Raw genomic sequence first — 21,306 nt, 5'->3', positions numbered from 1 at the left:
TTAAAATTTATAAAATTATGAATATGATCCGACATTCATACTTGCCCTAGTAAAAGCATTAGTAACATGTCTTTCATTGTCCATGCCAGGACCGGAAGGATTGTCACCAGTGATATCATCACCTCGCCTATTGTTGGCATCATCATCAACATGAAGAGGACATTCCTTCTCATCATGTGTCAACATTCCACACAAAAGGCAGAAAAATTTTAAGTCGATCATAACGAAAAGAAAGTGTGAAAATCTCACCAATACCAAACTGATAGTTATGTTTGAAAAGCAAAGGGTTGTCAATGTTCCAGTTGACCAAGACCCACACACAATCAGTAAGGATCGAAGAGTCCTCAAATTCAACGTCTACAACTTGAGCAAGTGTGACTCCAATGAATTCGATTATTGCCCTCGATGGATAATGGGGAGAGATTCCCTTTATCTGAACCCATAATTGACCAAGGACCTCTACTTAAAACTTTGTTAAGAGCTTCTTCTGTCTTAAATAGAAACTGGAACTTCTTGGTGTTTATAATCCGACTTATGACTTCAGCAGTTATGCCCCAAATGCAAGGCATCTGATTTATCAACCCTCTCATATTTTTTTTCTGGGTTAACAAGAACACCAATGATGGAGAAACAATTCAAATACACAGATTGGGCGCACAATACTGGAGGCAAAACAATAGGCGTTTCATCCAGCCCTAATTCAATATCTTTCAAAAGGAATCGATGATAATCACTCATCTTGAGAAAACAGAGATCGTAAAAAAAGAAGAAGGGTGTGAGAATCAAAGTATATATAAGTTCAGACCATGGCGGTTTAAACTTAGAAAATTGGTTAACTACCTTAAACCGTTACACAAGACAGAAGAAACCAGTAGACGAAAATTTGTATGAAAACCTAATTTGAGGGATGAAACCACTAACGAAAAGTCACAACCTTAAAGAAAAAACCATGTCCCTTTATTTACAACGCAACTACTTTTTAAATTTTTTTATAATGAATAATTATAAAATGAAGGGATGCGATTAAAATACAATGAAACACCACATTTTCCCTCTATAAAAGGAAAACGAAGACAACTACCTTTTCTTACAAAACAACTTAGATATGTATAGAATCAAACTCCCTTCATATAAGTTTCTAGAAGACATCAAAGTGAAACATGGAGAACAAAAAAATATTTGAAGAGTAATTCGACTATGGGAAGTAAGAAATCCTAAAAATGATAATGAAATTATAAGTCTAAATTTCTTACTATTGGATGAAAATATAATATTTCCAATACTTTTCACTAAAATAACATTTAAATTTTTTTTTTAAAATAATAATTCTATAATATAGGAAACAACCATTATGAGATCAATATATACTCGTTACATTCATTAATTTTCTATGGAGCTCTTAGAATGAAAAATATATATCTTCAATGATTTTGAAGTATGGAGGGCTGGTGAACGTTATAAAATTTCAGAACATTCATTTCTTATACGGGTGAATGGAAATTCAACAATAAATCCGGTACCAGAAAGAAATATGCTAATAAATTGGGAGAAATTTAAGTTCTGTGATTATGATCAACTTATGAAAATTGAAGACACGGATTTATATTATGAAGGTAACTGAATAATCCACATACACAAAACGTTTACAACTTTAAATGCATACTTATTTGAATAATTTTAAATGTAGATATTATTGGTGTTATTGTTGAAGAAAAGATAAATACTGAAGTTACTAGTACATGACAAAGAAGAATAAACCTAAACCTACAGCTAGAAGGGTTAGTAAAATATTTCATCAATTAGTAATATACATTATAATTAAATATAAAATTAAATTTCTATATATATATAATCTTTTTGGAGTGTTTACTCGTCTGACTCAAAACTAAACCGAAACATACATAAAACAATAAGAAAATGATCAACTGTTTGTTCTAATGGTTAAAATGAATAACTAGAGAGTTTACTCGCCTGACTCAAAATTCTAATTGAACATCTGTTTTCCGTTAAATGTTTTTTACTATCACATTATTTAAATATTTTAGTAAAACTGTTACAATAATAATAACTAAATCACATGGGAGGCAATGTTCATATTACTATAGGGGACAATATGGTAGATATATACCAAACACAGATGAACATAAAGTAGCATATGATATAACTCTGATAATAACAAGCGTAATCCCAAAACGTATTCAGGTTTTCTAAAAAAATATTATATTTCATTTACTTAAATTACTTATTTTTAACAATAAATTAAAAACTACTGAATAATAGGATATCTTTCTTTAAACACAACGTCCGCTTCCAAAATATATCAAGATGATCCTTTAAGTACTATTCTTTTTTTGTCAAGATGATCCTTTAAATACTATTCAATCTTTCAAAAAAATATAACCTTCTAAAAAATTATAAATTAATATAAATAATATATAGTACATAAAATAAATTAATTTTGTGGTCAATACAGAATACCTCCAATACAACTGAAGGGTGAAAACAGTTAAAGGAAATCAAATGATAACATTATCAAAATAACAAAAATACTAGACTTCGTTGCCACAGATTTGTTTGAGGTAGAGAAAACACTAATTCTCTTACTATTATCTTTTAACTTTCAAATTTCTAATAATCATAATTATATGAAAAAAAAATTCTTGGTACAACATATATTGTAGGAGAAAGAGTTTAACAATGAAGGAAAAATTATTGAACTTAGTTCAAGGAATGGATGGAATTATATATCTTATAATCATTTTGCTAAAATACTTTAAAAAAAAGATGGAAGCCTTATTTGAAAACAAATGCAAAAAACTAGATATTGTTGGCATATTACGATAATTAAGAACAATTCAAGTTTTTAAATTTACATATCTAACAAAATATTAATACAACATATTTAAATAAGTATAAACTTTAAATTATTGTCGAAGATAATCCATATATTGCATTATTAACCACATTCAACAAAGACATGAGTCATGACTAGAATTATGGGTAAATCAGCAACATACTTGATTAAATTTCATGTAAATGTAGTACTTATAATAATTAAAATACAAAACTGTATAAAAACTGAGATTTATCATTAGTATATGCAAAAACAATCATATAATGATTCATGTGATAACACGATTATATCCTTCTTATCAGAAAAACTTATAGAAAAAATTTACAAATTCAATGTTAAAGTCACTTCTTTTAATTATAATTCAAGTTCGGTTGGTTTATTTGTTACAAGAATTTCAGGCACCCCAATTAATATTGAGGAAGTACACAAGTTTGAATCAAATTAAATATTTATGGTATTAATACATAAAACATAAATATTATATTATTATAAAAGAAATTACAAACTTACATTTATATATAACAGTCTATAATAATAAATAAAGCTGTTGAGGAAGCTGGAGGGAAAGAAAAAATTAATGTTTCTAACCAAATTAAAACAAGAAAATAGATAACATAAGAAAACGAAAGATAGAAAACAAAGCGAAGACGAAGATCTAAATGAAAAGAAATAAGTAACAGAAGAAGTAAAATGGCCACAAAGAAAAAAAAATGATCGAAGATGATTACATTACTTAATATTACAATGCTACCTAAGAACTATTTAATTTTTAAACACATACATAATATTTGCCCATTCTCAATTGGTATATTATTTAAATGAACAATTTTGTTTGAAACATTTATTTTGATGGTTTAATTACCTATTGTCCCTCTAAATTCAACAACCAATCTGTAGTTAATTTGTTACATATATTTTACGTTCTCCTATTTTAACTAATATTTTTCTACTAAAATGAAACAAAATATTAAATATTTTTTAATAGTTATTAAATATATACGTTTAAATAATATTAAATATTTTTTAGTAAAGAATTCAAGTGGGTTTGTTTCCTAGATCAACTAATTTTCATACCCTTTTTTATTTCTAATTTTTTTGTTATATAATAAATAAAAAACATTATCCTATACAAAATTTTTGGTAAACATTTTTTAGGGAATGATTGAACCATTATACAAATTTCTTAAAGTAAAACATTAAAATAGAAAATACACGTCTTTTCTTCCTGCGCGAACGCGCGGAATTGTTTCTTAGCACTATTAAAAGATAATCATCCCTAATATTTACCTTTATAAAACCTTGACATATTACTTAAAATGACATTGCATTGTCAAACAACCTTTTACCTCTCATTAATGGTAAAATAGTTTTTTTTTTTAATTTCTAGACATGCCTTCCCTTATTATTGGTTTATCCATCCCGCATACATTTTATTATACACTAAATATGATACATATATATTTTCAAAATATGAGTCTCTTATTGATTATGATCTTTAAAATAGCCCTGTACTGTTTGTGTATTACACTTCGGTCTTGATTGATAGAGCTGATGGTAAATTAGTAATAGTATAATATAGAAGCAGTATGTTGCAAAGGTTGTATGATGTTATTTATGTATTTAACAATGTGATTGGTAAATCAGTAAATGATTCATATATAAAATTATTATAAAAATTAATATATGGTATGTAATTTAATTATTTCAAAATAATATAGATATATTTATATTTATAGTATATAAATATTATTTTATGTCAAAATAGGATTTTTTATTTTCATCTTTAAATGTTTTGACAATTAGTTGAACTCGAAAACTTCATTTTGTCAAATTCATTTTTTTTTAAGTACTCTAACTAGGATTTTGTTAAATCTTGTTTGCTTTATGTAAAAAACTGTCAGTGAAGGAATTGGAAAGAAAAAAAAAATATTTTTATGTCAATGGTAACTGATGACTTTTAACCTTTTGATTTCATTGAATCTAAATCTAATTGGTTGCAGTGAAAATGTATGTGCTTCTCCCAAGGCCTTTGCTTTTCCTTGTTGGATTAGACAGTGCATCTCTATTCAATGAATCAGACAATAAGTACATATTTTGTATATTGGCCACTATTGTTTGGTTGCTTTTGCGTTTATGGTTAAAATATATTTTGCAAGAAACACTCTCTAAATCACCTCAAGCAAAAATATTTTATTAATTGTTAATGTAAACACCAAACTCAATCTTGAAATTTTGTTTGCGCTTGCATTTGCATTTTGCAAAGCAACAATAGAGGTCTTTTAAAGTCTACATAATCAAAAATTTACATGAATGTTTTCTTATTCAGCTGAATCAATCCAAGAATGTTCTTGACTGGTGCATCAGCAGTTGTGAGCATGCAATGCCCTCTTTTCTAACGCACGCTGGACTCATCTGTTGAGTGCATTAGCCTTTGATTTCTCTTCCTACATTGTCTTATGTTGCCATTATGAGTTACATTTTCATAGGAGATGACAATGACAACGATTACAACTACATTTAAAAAAGCATAAAAATTCACCACCTTATATTTCAAGCTCAAAGTCTCAGTATTTTTACAATCTATGCGATTCGATTGATGGTTCATTAAAATAAACCTTTGTTGCGACGAATCACCCAGCTGGATTAGTCATAATTCACAAGACTTGCATGATTGAAGTTTCACAACTTTGAGATTTTTTTTGGATTCAAGTGTATATAGGAAATATGAATGAATGATTTTAAAATGAACATTTTGTATGGTCTGGTTTGGGTTTAAATATTTTTTTCATAATCATTCAACCAAATAAGTCATTCTATTTAGATGCTTTGAAGCGAAATCATCAATCAAAGATTTAGCATCTAATTCTTTCAAATATTGTTCTCAATTGCTATTAAATCTTAGCCATGTAACTTTTCTTGTGACATAGATGCTTTTAGGTACTTGAAATGCTTCAAGTTTGAAAAAAGCAATTCTCCATAATCAATAGTAATAAGAACAGTGAGTAAACTTTTATATGTAGCTTTAGTATTTGCAAAACTATCAAATTATTTAGAAAAAATACAAAACATCACATACATTTATCTTCTTACTTGATAAAAGTTATTTAAGAATCTTAACCTCAAGAGAAAAGTCACATCAATTCACATCGTAATCAATTTTTTGTTTTAAAACTATTTTCTACAAAATTAAAACATGACTTTAAACACTCATCACCATACATTTTCAACTTAGTAGAATCAAATAGCAAACCAAATATAGTTTGATATAATGTATTAATGTGTATTGTTCAAATATTTTATCATGTGAACTAATAGAATTTCCTAGACATTATTTACCAAGTGATTTGTACATGTCTCATCATTACAATCACTCTAAGAGAAAAATGTTGACATGGCTTTGGAAAATGTAACATGGCACAAACCTAATTGTGAAATGTACAATTTTCCTCATAAAGCTCTATATATTAACGTCTAGATTATAATTAGTGTTAATTTTCTATATAAGTATTTATTTTTGGCAAGACTATTAAAATATATTAAAACTAATAACTCATATATTACTATTAAATTAATATATATACATATATTACATTAATAAAAATAAACTAAATGGTAAATATAGTTACAAATATATTTCTTACACTAACTTATATATCATATTTTGTATAAACATACATTTAACACAAATTAATTATAAATGTTCATCAACAAATACAAAACTAAAGAACCACTAATCAAATTTTTTTTTGATTGGTAAATGATTAAAATTTTATTTTAATATATAGGTCATTAGGTTAATTAAAAAATTGATATTTCTTAGTTTAACATATTTTAACTAAAACAAAAAAAATTAAAAATTTATTAGAATATATATATATATATATATATATATATATATATATATATATATTAAAAACTAAATGGTATAAGATAGATTTAAAATAAAGAGTAATTAAATGCAATATAATATAACTAAAAATATTATTATAAAATATAATTTTAACTTATTAAAATTTAAATAAAAATCAAATTGAAGTAATTAAACCAAATAAAAATAAATAAGACTACAAGGATACGTTTATGATTTTTTTCAAAGTGTTGAAGTTAAAATATAAAAAGAAATATGTCCAAATACAAATACAAATTTTCTTTTAAAATAAAAAATATTACATCAACAATTATTGTTTCTGCGCATGGCGCAGAGAAATTCTTAGTGATCTATTATATAAAAAGTAATTGAATCAATGTTTCTTCTATAGATAATATAGTTTCATTACTATTAATTACCAAACTTCCTTTTTCTTTTGCTTTCATCATAGATCAACAATCCCAGTTTCTCTATATTTAAAAAAAAAAGAAATCAATCCACTTACTACAGTCATTGCAATATCAGTTTGCTATCTTTGACTGTAATTGTTAACTAACCATTTTCACTACATGCAATATGTCAAACGATAATACTAGATAATATAAATTCAAAACTACTTAGTTTGTTTATTGCTAAAGGTTTTGCTTCACTTTGGATCAAATGATCAATTATCATTTTCACTCATTTCAAATAAAGCTTCTCGTATATCTATAATCTGAACTCTTATGGCTTTAATTCTTTAATCCAATTTTCCCAACATATTGTTGACAACCACTTAAGAGTGAAAATTTCCACCTTTATTTTCAAAATGTTCCCCCATTTTGTATAGAATTATATAAAAAAAAATATAAATATTGCAGCACACCAAAAAGTATTCACATAATTGTTTGCATTATCACGCAAGACCAAATTTAGACTATGACAGACATATAGTGTGTAAAATTTGTAGGAGTAATATTCAAAAAAAAAAATTATGAACACTTTGTTTATGTTCTTTTCTATTAGATACATTATCATAGTTTTGAACTTTCACTTTATCTAAATCAAGATCTAAAGATTATAGTGCATATTTTAACACTTCAAAAGTGAAAAATGAACTTACCTTAGAATAATTGTAAGGAGTACAATTCAAAATTACTTAAAATATTCTGCTTCTTTTATTTTTGTAATGATTTTAATTTAATTCTTGAAGTAATCAAAAGAATTAATTCATTTTGAATATCATGACCAATATAATGATGATGAAATATTACCACTAGTGATATGTAATCCAATAACAATAAACATGTTTTTTTGGTTCTGCATACTGAAGGGTGAATGTGCAATAAATGCAGTCTTATCTGCATGACTTTTGTTTTGTTTTTGTTCCGTATTACAATTATACACTTAGTTAGATACACCACTATTGATATCTTGTCAAGAATGCAGATCATTAAAAAGAAGCATTGAGTTTAATTATGTTTTCTGTATCTAAAGGTTTTAGCCAAATATTAGTAATCAAATACACTTTTTCCATTAGAGATATATGAAAATGGAAGAAAAAATAACAAATTTAAGAGGTGATTGATAAGGGCTTTATGTTTTTTCCTTTATGTTTTGGGCTTTAATCTGTAGATTTATTTGCTATAACTTCTTTTGTTGTACTTTTGTAAAACACTAGTTTTCTGCTCTGAAATAAATTTCTTTACAATCATTTTTTTTGTTTTCTAGAGATTTTTTGCTGTATTTTTTTTAAGAAAGGAACACTTGATTGGTTGATATATATGGCTCTTAACTAAATTTTGGCTCTCTCGAGCATCTACATCCACAACCAGTCACTCTTTTAATCTATTTTTAGCGAGCAAAACTGATTTAATCATTGTTTAAATCACTTCTCATAGTATTTTTCTTAGTATGTGGCACATATATGTGATAATTTATTTTTCTACAAAATTTTATTGAATTTATAATCTTACTTTTGTTGTGTAATCATTTGTCAAAAAAAAGAGAACTTAAAATTTGATTGAAATAAAATTGACTTTAGAAATTTCAGAACTAAATTAAAGCTTCTATAACCATTATACTAAAAACACAAAAACAAAATTGTAACAAAATACACAAACATGAAAATCACAAAAATAAAATTCATTACACAAGAAAATATTAAATTACCTTTAAATGTTAAATCTTAAAAAAACAAATAAAATAAAATAAATATATGTATAATTGATTATTTCGTACTTTATTTTTTATGTTAAAAATGTTTATTTATTTTATATTTAGTTTATTATATAATGATAAATAAAATATATCTGCTTATTGTCTTTTAATGAATATCTTATTGATAGTGATATATTTTGTCACAAAACAATTGTTTTAATGATTAAGGGTATTTTCTGATAAGCTAAAATTTCTAATTTAGTTGTATCTGGAACTGTTACAAAAAAAAAAAAAAAATCTACAAATGCCGCTAGCTTTAACAAAATTAGAGTAATAATTTCAGGTAGTGTAGCCAACCACCCGAAAGATTAGAGAATTCAAAACCACAAATTCGAATACCGACATCAAAAGAAAAACGGATAGCCAACCTGTTATGGTCTTTGGATGCTAATTTTAGGTCGACCACATAAAACAAATAAATTTTAGCATTCACATAACAAACTGGTTTAAATTTGAGGATATTTTTCTTTTTTTGCTTTTTTTTTCATTTCATATATACTATGTTTTGTGGTATATAATGTGACCAGGGTTGTTCAAAAAGAAAATAACAATAATGTGACTAGGAAAAAAAGTAGTAACTATGTGGTAGATGCGAAGATATAATAAAAAAGTTACTTGCTTCTACCTGGGTCAGAGGGTTCAGTGTAACTGACAAACAAACAAACAAACAATAACATAAAATAACAACAAGACAAAACCCTCGCTTCTCTGTCTCTCTTTCTCCGCCCCTCCCTTCCTTCTGTATCCCCCTCTCTCTCTCTCTCTTAAATATCAGTTTTAACAGAAAACCTCATTCTCATTCTCTCTCCTCTGCTTGACCTCTGTTCTTCAAGTTGTACGACATGGCGGCGACAGGTCAAATCTCGACGAGAATGACGGTGGATCGCACTCTGTCCTCCTCCAGGAACGCTGGACTTTCCCTTTCACCATCACCCCAGAGAACGCTAATCGGCGTCGCCGGAAGGTCTGGTATCGCTCACCGTCAACTGTCTCTATCCGTCAGAGCGATTAACACCAATGAAGATAGCCGGAAAGTCAAGGTTTATGCAGAGAATGGCGCTTTCGATTTGGTCAGTAATATTTGCTCCTTCACGTTTCTTGTTTCTCACGCTCCCGTATTGTGAAGATGTGATTTTTTGGTGGTCATTGTAGGGAGTGATGGATCCTTCAGTGGAGCCATATAAATTTGCGGAGCCAAGAACAAGTCATAATGATTCGAGGAGGAAAACTAAGATTGTGTGTACCATTGGACCTTCCTCTAGCTCTCGTGAAATGATTTGGAAACTCGCGGAAGCAGGAATGAATGTGGCTCGTTTGAATATGTCTCATGGAGATCATGCTTCTCATCAGATTACTATTGATCTTGTTAAAGAATACAACTCTCTCTTTGTTGACAAAGCCATTGCTATCATGTTGGATACAAAGGTACCATCTTCTTTTTTTTTGTTTGTCAATAAAAAAAAGGTTATTTATTTCTCTGATATGTTTGTGAAGGGTCCTGAGGTTCGAAGTGGGGATGTACCTCAGCCGATCTTCCTTGAAGAGGGTCAAGAGTTTAATTTTACCATCAAGAGAGGGGTCTCCATGAAAGACACCGTCAGTGTCAACTATGATGATTTTGTTAACGATGTCGAAGTTGGAGACATACTTTTGGTCGATGGTAAGCTCTCTTTGTGGCTATTGGAGTCTTTGTTTTAGTTCTAACAAGAAGAGATGGCTTTCTACTAGGTGGAATGATGTCACTAGCTGTTAAGTCCAAGACGAGCGATTTGGTGAAATGTGTAGTTATTGACGGTGGAGAGCTTCAATCTAGACGTCACTTGAATGTTCGAGGAAAGAGTGCTACTCTTCCTTCCATAACAGGTTGATTAGTTTTCACAACCTCTTGCAGCAAGGAACTTTTGTAATTTCTGAATATTCATTCTCTTGTTGCAGACAAAGATTGGGAAGACATCAAATTTGGAGTGGACAACCAAGTTGATTTCTATGCTGTCTCTTTTGTTAAGGATGCTAAAGTTGTCCATGAGTTGAAAAACTACCTCAAAAGTAACTAAGCATATACTATATATCTTCTACCTCCAATAGCATTGGTGAAATCTCTGTGAAAGTAATGAATCTTCCAAAATGTTTTGATAGCCTGCAGTGCGGATATCTCTGTGATTGTGAAAATTGAAAGCGCAGATTCTATAAAGAATCTTCCTTCCATTATATCGGCTTGTGATGGGGTTAGTTGCAGAGTCCTTTTTTAAGATATTTTTCCTGAGCTTATATGATTAACGATGCTTTTATCAGGCAATGGTTGCTCGTGGAGATCTTGGAGCTGAACTTCCCATTGAGGAGGTTCCCTTGTTACAGGTAAAATCCAAGACATGGTTTACAAACAAAACACTGCCATAGAGTCTGTTGGTACTTATGCTTTCGTCGTCATGCCATGTTTTAGGAGGAGATAATCACAAGGTGTAGGAACATTCATAAACCAGTGATTGTCGCCACAAACATGCTAGAGAGTATGATTAATCATCCAACACCTACAAGAGCTGAAGTATCTGACATTGCAATTGCAGTGCGCGAAGGAGCAGATGCAATCATGCTTTCTGGTGAAACCGCACACGGAAAGTTCGTAAATCCAACTTAAACCCTCCCTTTGCCATTCTCATCAACAGAACACTGATCTTGAGATATTCTTATGTCAGGTTTCCTCTGAAAGCTGTTAACGTGATGCATACCGTGGCTTTGAGAACTGAGGCTAGTCTACCTGTTAGAACCTCAGCAATCCGGACCACTGCTTACAAGGTACTCCACACATCAGAAACGTTACGTATGGTTCTTTACTCATATATTTGAGTGTTAATACAGGGTCGCATGGGCCAAATGTTTGCTTTCCATGCTTCTATAATGGCGAATACACTGAACACACCGATAATTGTGTTCACAAGAACTGGATCCATGGCAGTGCTTCTGAGTCACTACCGCCCGTCCTCAACAATTTTCGCCTTCACAAACCAGTATGTGTTTGTTTGTTTACCTGTCTTTCAGAAAATGTCAACTTTTAATCAGACGTATTGGGTTTTGATTGATATGTTTGGTTCTTACCTTTTAGGAGGAGAATAATGCAAAGGCTGGCTCTTTACCAAGGTGTCATGCCTATATACATGGAGTTTTCTGATGATGCAGAAGATACATATGCCCGTTCCTTGAAACTCCTACAGGTACATTAACCATCTTGTCTTGTCCCTTCTCGTCTATCAACCTTGCAGAAACACTGATCTGTTTTATATATCCTCAGGACGAGAATATGCTCAAGGAAGGACAACATGTAACTCTTGTCCAAAGTGGTGCGCAACCCATTTGGCGTGAAGAATCAACACATCTCATACAAGTCCGTAAGATTAAGATAGGTTGATGTTTTTCACTACTTGAGCTTCTATATCCCTGTCTTTATTTTTCTTACACGATTTGATCCAATATTGTTTTAAGTCACTCACAGTGAAACCATATATATTTGTTTTAAGTTCTTGAACCACATGACTGTAAAAACAAAATAGTCTTTTTGATGAAAAAGACCAATCCGATTCAGCCTTTTTATTTATCAATCAGTTTGTTTGTTACACTGAAGAAAAAAACCGAAAACCAAACACACATTCAGTTAGACTCTAGAATCCTTCATTGGCTCCTCGTAGTCATCACTGTCATCATCACTCACCATTTCTTGCATCTCATCTTTCGCTTCTAGTTTTATACATTTGTACCATCTCGCACATGCAATGTACACCACCAGGTCAATGCTGGTCAACGCAGCCAGGAGGAAATAGAATCTGTCCAAGTGACCTTTGTTGAGGTTCCTTGGAATCCAACCAGGCATGTGATCCTCTGTAGAGATCTTCACCACCATTGTCACCAACAAGCTACTAACAAAGTTCCCCATGGACATTGACATCATACACAAAGCGCTCCCAAAGCTCTTTAGTCCGTCTGGTGTCTGCGCGTTGAAGAACTCAAGCTGACCAACATACATGAACACTTCTGATGCTCCGATGAGCGAGTATTGTGGAACCTGTAATCAGGAGATACAATGTCAGGACTTGAAGAGTTTCCTCTTTAGGACTGAGCTGGGTTGTGTTTCATTACCTGCCAGAAGATGCTTAGTGAGCTTGAGCCATCACAGTGAGTGCAACTCCTGTCTGCGTATTTAAGTCTAAAGCATTCAACAACCCCGGCTGCAACCATAGCTAAGATAGCAATCACAAGCCCGATTCCCATCCTGTGAAGCTCGGTGATTCCTTTTGTTCCATCCTTCTTCTTGAATCTGTTGGCTAGTGGCTCGAGAACTCTGCGGTATATGAATATGAACAAGGCAACGCTAAGGATGTCGAAGCTGGACATACTTGCTGGAGGGATTTTGAAATCAGAGACAGTGGTCTTCATCGCTGCGCCTTGCTCCACAAAGAGAGAGGCCATTTGGGTGAAGACGACCGAGTAGATGATAGTGCAGAGCCAAATGGGCATCAGTCTAAGAATACACTTGACTTCCTCAACTTGTGTCACCGGACAAAGCCTCCACGGATTCACTCCGCCTTGTTTCTTGTCGTCAAGATCTCTTGCTGTGATGTACGCGGCTCTGTCCAAGAACCTACAAGTCGGAAACAGAAACATGTTAGAACACTTGCATGACACTGTGAAAACCGCGGTTTTTTGGCAACGTACTTGAATTCATCAGTATGAACTATCCTCCTCCCTGTATCTCCTGAAGCATTCTTCCCTTGTCTATCTTCATCATACATCTCCTCTCTCCCTCTGGAAGGCGCCTCCATAGATGATTTCTTCGTTGCAGCCACCAAAACTTGGCAAAACCTCGAAAGAGGGTTCCCTGTAGGCTTGAAGTTTCGGTATCTCGGAGTTCCAAGGAGGAAAAGAATCAAAGCCAAGATGGCAGAGCCAGTAGACGCCCAAAACCCGAGTGCCCACATCCCCTCGTCTTCAAAATATCCCAAGATTGTGTTGGAAAAGAGCGAGCCGAGGTTTAAAGCAAGGTAGAAGTAGCTGAAGAAGGCGATCTTTGAGTACCCTTCTTTAGGATGCTCTTCATCGAACTGATCAGCTCCAAACGTTGCAATGTTCGGTTGGTAACCCCCATTCCCCAATGCGATCAAGTAGATTGATAGGTAGAACATTGTGATCTCCATCGTTGAATGTGTACCGCAAGGCGTGACTTCATCCCCGCAACCTTTTGGTCTGATCAAGAACATGTATGATGATAGCGAGAGCGATGAAAGTCCCTGCGTTTTTACATTCCAAGAAAGTGTTATAATCAGCTTAAATTGTCAAACCTTACACTTTAACACACAACACCATATATGCTGTAATTGATGTCACTTACGATGACAAAAATGACTTGGAAGATAGCACAAGTCTTGTAACGACCCCAGTAAGAATCGCTGAGAAACGCTCCGACCAATGAGAAGATGTAAACAGTTCCTGTCCATTTGCTAACGTTGTTCGCTGCGTCTGCGTTGTTCTGCTGCAAAACGCGAGTTAGGAACAGCACTAGATTCACTCCAACTCCAAAGAATGCCAGCGTCGCCAACCCCTGGTTCACTGTTAAATCGGTTCAATTAACATAATTCGGTTAGAAACTGGTTTAGTAAGTTAACCAAAATTATTTATATTGGTAATAATGTTAACCCAAGTTATTGATTTGAAAGGAACCTGAACTATTGAAAGAATGGTAATGATTGTGAATGATTGAAACTATGTTCCGTGTTCGTCAAGATGATGTTAACATTTACTTGGTTGGATGGTATCTAATGACTACTCTATAGTAGTTCCACCTTCTAACGAAATTTAAATTTTCTGTGATAGTGAAATTTCACATGCGAATAACAAATCGGTAACCAATAATCTTGTGATTTTTTATTAAAACTATTAGGTGGTTCTACTAACTTAAGCACACTAGAAAAGAAGACCAACCAAAAAATCCCAAATTGTATTTTGTATTATAGAAAGATATTTATGATTTTTTATTTATATAGAGAAATGTTGAGTTGGTGCAAATATTTTAAAACATTTACTCATTATAATTCAATATTGTTATATAAGTTAAATCTGAAAAATGTTAGGAGTAAAGAGGATTTATGTTTTGCAAATAAAATGTAACGAAGTGAACGTGGCATAAGCTACTGTCATGGAAAGACGGGATGGGTAATTACGTGTAAGGCAACGTTATTCCACTAACACAGCCTTTCTTTGCACTATATTAATATATTATATATTAGTGTCGTCTTCCTCAAACTTACTTTTATTTCTTTTTTTGGTTAAATTTTAGGATAACTTACAACTCTAAAAGTTTTCAGTTTTAGTTATTCTAAAATGACAAACTAAATTCGTATCACTAAAACACTCAATCAATCATTCCATCTATTACATCATTTTTGCTGCGTTTATATTATTTTCAGAAAATGATCGAAAAGCATTAAAAGTAACCATAGTTTTAGATTTAAAATAAATATTTTCACCGTTTTATGTGTATAAGTGATAAATAAATAAATATATGCATATCATGTGGTTGGTGATTTTAACCACGACATGCAGGCTACGTTTGAACACATGGATATGTCTTGACACGTTCACGTAAAACTCGAAGTTTTTCTTTGAACATAACGTAAAACTCGAAGTTTATTAAAAAAACTAGTAGAAGTTAACTTTTAATGATTTTTGGTTGGTTCTGTTGTCACTTTCCTAGTTTCTGATAACTTATTACCTCAAAGATAAGTACGCATGTCAATCAATCTACACACTTTTAGATATACATTATATCATAACATATTTATACGTTACATATAGGACGTGATGAACCAGAAAATGTACAAAGAAGCTGTAAAGTATTCAAGACAATATTGTCTTGTTTGATAGTCCTTTTTTGTTTTATGGTCGTTTTTGCTTTCGATTTAAATCGTGATTAGAGAAGAGAGACATACCGAGAATGATGATACCAGCAACCCATTTGCCTGAGTTAGAACGGATAGAGGGACGACCATAGTAATCCACAGTTCCATCTCTTGTTTCTTCTTCTTCTTCTTTCTTCATCATCATCTGCATTTTCATTTATATCAATTTATTACTTGACAAAATATTATATCATTTTATATATTAAACATAGATCGAAAGATGCATATGTATGTTTAACCCTCTGGTAGTATCTATTATCTACCACTTTTTGCCATGGTGATATGGAGAAGATTCATAAGTTCGATATTTTTTTTTTTGTTTGGTAAAAGATAAGTTCGATAGTTTTTTGTATTTCCATCTTTTTCTAGTTTCAATTTTAATTTGAATCTGTATTTTGACGTGATTATTATAGAATCACACCTTCTTTTTTTTTTTTGCATTGCCACGTATTCTCGTGTCGTAGGCACAGTTTCTTAGATTCTTTGGATTTATTCTCGACTTTAATTTGCAGCACAAAAAGAGACTGTTACGAAGATGATTAGCTATTATCGAGCTTAATTAAAAGCTTGTCGATTAAAACAAGAGTTTGAAGGAAAAAAAATAAAATAAAAGAAAAGATGTTGAGCTAAACGCATTTTGCACATAAAGATTGCGACTGTCGATTGCATTAAGCATGCCCTTTTGATATGCTCTTCTTGAGCCACCAAAGAAAAGTTATACTATTAATTACCTTCTTTTCTAATTCATTTTAAGCACATATGTAATTCAAGAAACAAGAACCTTAATCATATAAACAAAATCTTATAAGGAAGAAAAGTGAAGGCCCATTAAATTCAAACTCTGAGTAAGCAAAAGAAACAACTGAAGATATATAAAAGCTTATAAATTAAAGTACTTACATCTTTGTTATATATCCCTAGGCAAGACATTTTTGATGATATTGGATTATATGTGTTTTTGTAAGAGAATAATAACGAAATAGATTTTTGGTGTTTTTCTCAAGTGATAAGGAGAGAATGATAACAAAGGACGAATTGAAGAAGGAAGAAGCAGAAAGAAAGTTCAGGCTTGGATGCTGTAGAGAAGAGGGGATTGAGAATAAATAGAGGTTTGGAAGATGATTTGAACGGTCCTGATTTTACATGGGACACTCACATGCCCGATACCTATATTAATTATATTTCCTATACAATAATACAGTCATATAAGCACGATGGCAAAAAAAAAAGAGAACTCTAAAGCATATTTCATTATAAGTAACATAAAAAATTTCCTATTCTCCAATTTGTTTTTGTTTTTGTTTTGTTGCTGAGAGAAACATCTTGGGCTTTCGAAGCTTCGAGCCAAGAATGAGTGCCGTAGGGATGGATCTTTGGGTTTAAATTCGTGTTCGGTTTAGGTAAGATTCGATTCCGTTTATATGGGTCTAAAGATTTTTAATCAATTTTGGTTCATGTTCGATTTGATTCGGTTTTAGTTCATTTTGGTTTCTTTTGGTTTGTTTTTAGTTCGGCTTTGTATTTGTTCGATTTTATTTAGTTTTGTTTGTCTTTGTTTAGTTCAGCCGAGTTGATTTTTAAGTTAAGTTCTAGTTTATATTAAAAAATATAATTTATAAAAATAAATCATCATTTGACACTAAAAAAATATTTTTTCATATTTAAACGAAAATCTAAACATCACAATAAAAATGTACAAGATATAATCCACTAATTTTATATTATTATCTTCAAACCTAATATTAATATAATAGATAATTGTTTTTGGTTTTGATGTTAATGTATAAGATTTATCTTATTTTAGTTGTATTTTGGCTATTCATTTATACGTAAAATTTACCAAAATATGTTAAAGTTTTTAAATTAAATATTTTAAATCTTAATATTATTAGTACATTTAGTTAATCTAATTAAAGCAACATTTTAGTTTTTCGGTTCGATTCAATTTAAAACTAAACCAAACCAAACCGTTTGAATTGATAAATTTTTTAACTAAATGAGTTTTCATATATTTTGTTTTGGTTTGCATTTGGCTAAATTATTTTGGTTTGATTTGGTTTACTCAGCAAAGGTGGAGGGCAGTCAAGAGAGTAAAGAGAAATATAATGCAAAACTATATATCAAAAATAAAGGGACATTACACTAAAGAAGTCTGTATGAATTGAAAATTTTGAAGTTTCAACCAGAGCATTGCTATTACAAAGGTTTTCAAAATTGAGTATATATACATATATATCTTTTTGTGTGCACCAATTGAGTAAATATCTCACTCTATACTCATGTAAAAATATCTCAAAATTTATAAAAAATACTTGTGTTTTTTTTGTATAGGTATCTCAATATTTATACTAGCTTAATTATGTATAATTTATTTTCTTGATTAGAGTGAAAGATTCATTTTTGAAAATCTTTCCGATCTTTTTTTTTTGGCAGCATCTGATCTTTCCGATCTTAAGATGATGATATTAGCTAAATATAATTAAGTATCGTGGTTGTTATAAAAGATTGCCATTCAAAATAATGAAATTTTACACCTTCTATTTAAAATTAAACGTGTTGGTGATTATTTTTCAAACAAGTTATTATTTCAGGTTTTGAATGTAAATTTTTAAATATTGTACAATTTCATCTCAATGCATTTTCCTTTTAGAAATAATAGTTTTTCATATTTTCCTAATGTATGTAGGAAAAAATTAAACAATATCGATTATATTTCATTTTTTCAAAAAAAAAAATATCGATTATATTTCACTTGATTAATAAATATACATTGCAATACAGAAAATATCTTATAGGAAATTTTGTATAAAAATGAAAATATAATCTACATTATAATAATGAGGCATTTTGCCACTCCTCAATATGTCACGTCAGCATTTTGTGGATCCCACTTTTAAAAAGTGTGAGAAAAGTATCAAATTCATGGTTCAAATCCGGATTATAGAGATATAAACACCAACATTTATACCACTAAACTAAAGGGTATATTATACATTGATGGCCGAAATTAATATATATTTATGAAGATCGGAAGTCCTTGCTTCTTCGGCTTCCTTCTGAGGGTCGGGCCTATAAGTGTATTATAGGTTTTATTTTTAAATGAAATTCATCACATTATATGAAAAAAGGCTCAAGTTTGCAACAATTATAGTTTTTTCATATTGTAAATTGTCATCGTTTAACATGAGTTAGGGTTCTTTTCATCATTGTCCCAGACAAGTCTGAGTTACAGAGTTGCGCCGTGTGTCTATTCGTAATCTATTTTTTCATTGGTGAACTCTTCATCTCCCCATCTTAAAACACTTGATCATAAATGTTCCTGATTTGTAGTCCCTCCATAAACCCTATATATATATATATATATATATGATTCTCATCATTGATGAACCCAATCTATATCTCTACAAAAGTAATTGTTTTCTCGTAGCTTTAACCATCTTCTAGAAAATGTCTATCTTTGCCTCTCCAGTTTCTCAAACCGACGTCTCCGGCGTCCGTCACTCACCTTCGAGTCTCTCCGTCTTGGTCGTAGTAGTCAGAGCATAGCCTCTGGCCTTCTCCACTTTTGGGATTCCCTGAACTTCAAGAAAGACAATGAGATTATGAGAATCACAATTCTCTTCCTTGATGAAAATGTAAGTTAATCTTCGATCTATCCCACTTATTTAACATAATTGTTTTTAATTGATTTCCTGATTCTTTTTTGAATAATATTATTTACAGATTCCGTGATTCATGGTTTTATTCTCGTTGGACGTGCTAATCACTACAGGCTATCTTTGAAAGCCGGTTCCATTGTGAAAGTCGTTCGTTTTGGGGTTGCTAGGTGCTCAAGCATGTACAAGCTAACTGATCATCCATTCTTCATTCGTTTCATCTCACCAACCATTATCGATGAAGTCATCACGGGTGCTCCTGAGATCAATCTTCAGTCATGATTAGACTGTTAGACAATCTCCAAGTGATTGCGAACAAAAACCTAAAACTCCTATGTATATTATCATATTGCATCTATGTTTATATTATGTTTTGATATCATAACTGATATTTAAACTCGCAGATGTGGTTTGATAAATCCGTTCTATCCAAGGCTATGACCTCACCAAAGAAACAACTCGAGTCGTTATCCGTCTCTTCATTGATCCGTAAGAAATAATTAACACACAATTCCCTTTATATTGCTGTATATATTGTGCTACCATCAATAATTAAAAATATTTCCTACCCAAGATCTTTGGCCGTCTATTTATCTTCATTACTTATCAAACTAATTTTACACAAACTTTTATTTTGCAGTTTAAAAGAAACCACAACAGCCCAAATAATTAAAACACCAAAAATTAGAATCTCAAAAAGACGAATTATTAATGATCACCTTTTTTTTTTCTAATCGTACAAATAAACCTAAAACAAATATACCAAACAAATCACATCTACTAAACTCAACGACACAATACATTGAGTCAGCATAAAAAAATACAAACTACACGTCCAGATATTTAACAATTTACAAACTTACTTTCGCAGATGCTTACGAAGATGACGAAGACGACAACCAAAATGAGTGAAATTACCTAAACAAAAAAGTAAAGTAAGTTACGAACTCTGATAAATACAACTAACAATGATTTTTGTTTACATATTACACATCAAATAAAAGAGAAACAACCACAACCACACCAGGAGATACAAGAGACAATCCCGACATACACAAAAGCGGCAACAACATCTCCACCTACTTACTCCTCTTGTCTTATGAAAATAGCTTACATGCCCAATGTCAACAGGCCAATGCTATTGTCTTCTTATGAGAAATACATAAATTCGTTTAAAACCCATTAAGACCTAAATATTCAAAATTATCACTCATTTTATAGTTATTTCTACAAGTCTTCACATATTTGGTTTAGATGTCCGGTAAAAGCAACAAGTTTAAAACTAAAAAAACATATAAAAAACATAATAAGAATAATAAAAATTATTACTTAATACACACAACTTACACAATTAAACTGGAAAAAAAATATCCAGAAACAAAAGGTACTTTCAACAACCTTAATATATTTATGTACTCTCAACAGTACAAAAAAAATTAAAAAGATAAACAAACAATAAGTCTCAGTGACACACGAAGCAACACCACAAACTATGTCAATCACATGACTAACACAGGTTAGTCATTCATAAGTGAAGAAAAATGCATACACAGTTCATCATCACAACTTTAACCTTATAATAATAAAAAACTTGAAAAACAATGATCAACTCAAAACTTAAAATTCACAACTACAATAACCCTAGCAAATATTAAGATGAAACAAGAACTCTGTTCACAACTCTGCGTTTACGCGGGAACAATGCCCCTAGTTATCAACAATACTAAGGTAAGAAAATGACCTTTTTAAAAAAAATATAGCATTTAAAGCAAAAAGAGATGAAGG

General features: G+C 30.9%; 2 protein-coding genes and 1 long non-coding RNA gene across 3 annotated transcripts; 2 read left to right on the top strand and 1 right to left on the bottom strand.

Annotated features, from left to right (window-relative positions):
- The first annotated feature begins 9,603 nt into the window (after positions 1-9,603).
- On the top strand, positions 9,604-12,536 carry LOC103874746 (plastidial pyruvate kinase 3, chloroplastic). The gene is made up of 12 exons (XM_009153181.3): positions 9,604-9,991; positions 10,074-10,346; positions 10,416-10,581; positions 10,650-10,784; positions 10,857-10,967; positions 11,058-11,146; positions 11,214-11,276; positions 11,362-11,537; positions 11,615-11,714; positions 11,778-11,926; positions 12,022-12,130; positions 12,208-12,536. Exons 1-12 carry the CDS (start codon positions 9,764-9,766, stop codon positions 12,322-12,324), a joined length of 1,716 nt encoding a protein of 571 aa, XP_009151429.1. The 5' UTR covers positions 9,604-9,763; the 3' UTR covers positions 12,325-12,536.
- Positions 12,474-16,961, bottom strand: LOC103874747 (protein NRT1/ PTR FAMILY 7.3). The gene is made up of 6 exons (XM_009153183.2): positions 16,766-16,961; positions 15,896-16,010; positions 14,299-14,516; positions 13,626-14,197; positions 13,050-13,551; positions 12,474-12,975 (listed from the first exon to the last, which is right to left on the bottom strand). Exons 1-6 carry the CDS (start codon positions 16,793-16,795, stop codon positions 12,568-12,570), a joined length of 1,845 nt encoding a protein of 614 aa, XP_009151431.1. The 5' UTR covers positions 16,796-16,961; the 3' UTR covers positions 12,474-12,567.
- Positions 16,962-17,129: 168 nt separating this feature from the next.
- Positions 17,130-20,951, top strand: LOC103874748. Its single transcript, XR_634279.2, has 2 exons — positions 17,130-17,265; positions 17,932-20,951. It is a non-coding gene; the product is annotated as an uncharacterized LOC103874748 (long non-coding RNA).
- Positions 20,952-21,306: the final 355 nt, after the last annotated feature.

Source organism: Brassica rapa, chromosome A05 (assembly GCF_000309985.2).
Source record: "Brassica rapa cultivar Chiifu-401-42 chromosome A05, CAAS_Brap_v3.01, whole genome shotgun sequence".
Lineage (NCBI taxonomy): Eukaryota > Viridiplantae > Streptophyta > Magnoliopsida > Brassicales > Brassicaceae > Brassica > Brassica rapa.
Note: the sequence above shows the minus strand (reverse complement) of the source record. Positions and strands in the feature narration are given on the sequence as shown.

Bases quoted from the DNA above. Each gene is read 5' to 3' on its own strand.
- LOC103874746 (XM_009153181.3), top strand. From the start codon at position 9,764: ATGGCGGCGACAGGTCAAATCTCGACGAGAATGACGGTGGATCGCACT. The intron at 11,147-11,213 runs GTTAGTTGCAGA...TGCTTTTATCAG, and splicing joins TTATATCGGCTTGTGATGGG to GCAATGGTTGCTCGTGGAGA. The intron at 12,131-12,207 runs GTACATTAACCA...ATATATCCTCAG, and splicing joins GTTCCTTGAAACTCCTACAG to GACGAGAATATGCTCAAGGA.
- LOC103874747 (XM_009153183.2), bottom strand. From the start codon at position 16,795: ATGTCTTGCCTAGGGATATATAACAAAGAT. The intron at 16,011-16,765 runs GTAAGTACTTTA...ATGAAAATGCAG, and splicing joins TAGGGATATATAACAAAGAT to ATGATGATGAAGAAAGAAGA. The intron at 13,552-13,625 runs GTACGTTGCCAA...TCCGACTTGTAG, and splicing joins GTTCATACTGATGAATTCAA to GTTCTTGGACAGAGCCGCGT.